We start from the raw sequence: 4,044 nt of genomic DNA on the forward strand, positions 1-4,044 counted from the left end.
CACGTGCCAAGTCATGTTTTGCTAATCTAAGGCCCTTTCCACACGACCACACGTATCCGGATATTTTTGAAGACGGAGATTTTTTTTACCTCCGTTTCCAAAAATATACGCGTCTACACGTAGCGTATTCGAATTGTTTTCGCCCAATGGAAATACGATAGCATCCCTCAAAGAGCATGCGTAATGCTCATAGTAAATCATGTATGACATCATCGTACTCGAAAACTTCCGTTTTCGTCCGTCAATGTAAACGAGAAGCTAGCGTTTTCAAAAATCTTCACTCTGGAGAGCGTTTTTTAGAAAATTAGTTTTCGGTGACTGTTTTCACCGGATACGTGCGGATGGTAGGTGAAACCAGAGATAAAAAACCTCCTTTTCGAACAAAAACGGATACTTGTGAACGGGGCCTTATCCACACGTATTCGGATATTTTTGAAAACGGACATTTTTTCTCCGCTTTCGAAAAATACGCTTCCACACGTGGCGTATTTGAATAATTTTCGCACGTCCACACGAAAGCGCCTAAACAATGAAATATCCGCTATCTGGTATGGCATGAACAGCAACGGCCGGGGACTGGAGCAAGTGGTCTTCACACACATTGAAAATCGTGCCGGAGCGGTTGGCCGAGATGGTTTGGTTCATTAAATTCCGTTTCTTACTCCTGAATATTTACTTTCGTTTCATTGGTTTTCAGGCTCACAGTTTATTCCCTTTTGCGACGGTCCGAACAGGTGTTTACATTGCACTAAAGTGTGGCACAGAACCTATCCGATACGTGACGTCCCACTTTCGAGATCGGCGCGGCCCAGCTTCGATCTGTCACAGAAATCGCGCCGAAATCATCTCTTTTATGTGTGAACAGAAGCCCTATCCAGTATGATTTTCGTGCCGGCACAAAAGTAGCCTGCGAAAACATAAGCTCAGGGGCACCCAACGAGAATATAGTTCAAAACTACTTAAACATAGCATTGTTGAACGTATTTTAGTATTTAAACGGTAGATATAGGCATATTTTCATCCCCTAAAAATTTTTCATCTGTTCGGATTTCCTAGCTGAAAGTCTAATGATCCGAAAATTATAGGGATCAAAACCTACCTTTTCGAAAATTTCAGCCAGGAAAAAGACTCCCCAAAATTCTAGGTGACCTTTCTAGGGTAAAAATCGGTTAAAAATGGGCAATTATACCATGTTTTAGATGTTCGAAAATCCTAGGAGAGGCAGGCAAGCAAGAAATTTTACAACAAATGTTCCGAAAATTCTAGATCTCAAATTGTCTTCCGAACAGATATTTTCCGAAAATTGTCGTTGGGTGCCCCTGATAAGCTCTCCGGTAGAGTGTGAAAATCCATTAATTGCCTGCAGGGTAACTTTGACAACTCCCGAATTTTTGCTTATATCTACCGTGGCATCTAATTAAAGAGACAAAGCACACCATTTCGTTAACACTTGGTCAATATAAATAATGATGAAAGTAAAAATAAAATAAAAAAACTAGGCTATTTTAGCACTGGGTAAGCTAGTCATATCCGCTCTTGTTTACGTTTTTGGTTAGAAATGGCTGCACGTATAATAATCACGAATAATGATACCGTGTTGAGTCCCATAAATTAAGAGTAAAGCCGTTCGATTTTAATCACTGAATCAAAACTAACCCTAACGGTCATGGTCAATAGACATCAAAGGTGGCTTATTCGCGAGAAGTGAGAGCTATAAATAAAGGACTCTTTAAGATCTTTTCAGGTGGAAGAAAGCAAAAGCGTTTCTTTGCTTTCGTCACCCCAGGCATTTTTCTTCACTTCTGGGAATGCTTATCGGTCATGTTGGTTTCGCTGAATTTCAAGATACTACCTCACAACTGCTCCGTTTTAGCTGATGTTTTGCAAAAACAACCGTCGGCAGGAAATAACGTCATAGAATAATTGTTACTCTTAACTACTCGAGCTTTCGAAATTACGCTTGTCCGGCCTGGATGACCGCGTTTAATAAATGAGCTATATTTAACAAGCGGTCTATTTTCGACCATTTATACTGTATAACTCTTTGGCACTCTTGACTCATAATATAATAAATGGCTACAGTATTTCTAACAGAAAATGTTACAAAATGATGTTGGTCAACTTGTACACAAAAAGGGATGGATGTTGATTGTCACTTAATGGTTGAACGAGGGACATAACTAACAAAGTGAAGCTACGTAGTCAGTTTGAGGAAATGGAGGGGGATGATGATGGTCACTTTTTATCACTATTTCTTCATACGGAGTCCTCATACCAGGCCCGTGGCCGACTTTGGCAAGCTCTGATTAGTCAAAAGACTTGTGCTTCACTTCCTATTCGGCTCCTAGGGAGAAGGCATGAAGTGTTTCAAAATAACGTCAGGCCTGCTTTAGCTTTGATTTGCAGCTGCGTTAACAGTTGCAACTGTTATAACCGGTGCTTGCTGCCCGCATTGATAGCAAAGACCGGCCGCCGAGTTTACTCTGTTGTTCTTGACAAGTTTGCAACAGGCTTTCAAGGCGAGACGATATGTAGGCATTCTCCATGCATAAATAAATGGGTTTAATGCCGAATTCAGAAACACGAATCGCGATAAAACCACGTCAATTTTATGAAACGTAATTGAATCCTCTTTGATCTCACAAGAATCGCAGAAGAAGGCCAGGTGAATCGTAATAAACTCCGGGATGTAGGTTAGAAGGAAGAGAGCTAAGATAATCGTTATTGTGACCGCCATATTTCGTTCCCGTTCCAAAGCACGCGTTGAAGCTTGTCTATTCGCTTGGAGTTCTCTGGTCCGCCGTAATAGGGCACGGTACCCTTTGAAATAGATGACTACGAGTAGCAAAGCTGGCAGCGAGATGTGAGTGTGAATATAAACCAGAAAATAGGTCATTTCAGTGATGTCTATTGCTGGTAGAAAGCTTATTGTGATCGATACAACCCATATGGCAGCAATGAGAAGGTATATCTTTTTTTTCGTGATCTTGATCTTGTACTTGATGGGGCTGCTTATGGCAAAGTAGCAAGTTACTGACATTGCTACTATGGTAGCACTACTGTTAAACAGAGTCGATCCAAGGAGACAATACCCAGCAATTAGCATCTCACGGGGTACAGGAATTTCGAGGTGCAGAGATCTATACACGTCCCTGGTTGCCACCGGTAATACAACAAACAGACCCACCAGAAAATCAGAAAAGCTTAGATTTGCGATCAACAAACATGGCAAAGTACGAAGTGTCTTTTTCGGGTCTCGGTAGATCGTAGTTAAGACGATGAAATTTGCGACAGTAATAACGGCTGATAGAATAAATCCAACAACTGCTAAACTCGTCCAGTAAACAGAGTCATCTATTATTCGTAGATAGAAGTCAGATATTTCTACTGTAGAGTTCTCCATGGTTATCTGTGGTGGTACAGAAAACGTGTCAGATAATGAAACATACAATTCGTCCTTTGTCTTTTAACTTTGAAACACAGGCCAATATAACTGGTATTGTAAACACGGGGCTCAAAAAAGGTCAAAAGATTACAATGCTTCACTTACCACTGAAGAAAAAAAAGCACAATATACCCACATAATAAGAACACACATCAGGAGCATAAATTTGGATATGCCTTTCGTCAGGTGAGCATGTCTTAACGAAAAATTAAGAAGTTAACATATAATGTAGTGAAAAAGATACCGTATTTCCTCGAAGAAGCGCCCACGTTCTTAGAAGCGCCCTTCAAGGCCTTAGTATCAAACAAACGCCATTCTCGAATAGGCGCCCCCTTAACCCTTAACTTTCATACACAAGGAATGCGAAGAACTGCAAACCATTGACGAGGATGGTTCAATACATTAGTCACGCATGATTACTAACTACTATTAATAATAATTTAACAAGTGAAAGACTATAATATTAAAACTATAATATTAAAAGTTGCACTTCGCTGAATGGAAAACCTAGTATTAGGGCCTTATAGCCTTAATTTTAATAAGCGCCCGGAAAATTTACTACATCTGACCACAGACCTAATCATACACTGCAAAAATGT

At 40.3% G+C, this 4,044-nt stretch overlaps 1 protein-coding gene across 1 annotated transcript; it reads right to left on the reverse strand.

The window, feature by feature from the left end:
* Positions 1–2,362: 2,362 nt before the first annotated feature.
* LOC140933794 (beta-4C adrenergic receptor-like) lies at positions 2,363–3,454 on the reverse strand. The gene has a single exon (XM_073383444.1). The coding sequence runs from the start codon at positions 3,401–3,403 to the stop codon at positions 2,390–2,392; it is 1,014 nt and encodes a 337-aa protein (XP_073239545.1). The 5' UTR covers positions 3,404–3,454; the 3' UTR covers positions 2,363–2,389.
* Positions 3,455–4,044: the final 590 nt, after the last annotated feature.

This window comes from Porites lutea, chromosome 4 (assembly GCF_958299795.1).
Source record: "Porites lutea chromosome 4, jaPorLute2.1, whole genome shotgun sequence".
NCBI classification, from domain to species: domain Eukaryota; kingdom Metazoa; phylum Cnidaria; class Anthozoa; order Scleractinia; family Poritidae; genus Porites; species Porites lutea.

Bases quoted from the DNA above. Each gene is read 5' to 3' on its own strand.
- LOC140933794 (XM_073383444.1), bottom strand. From the start codon at position 3,403: ATGGAGAACTCTACAGTAGAAATATCTGACTTCTATCTACGAATAATA.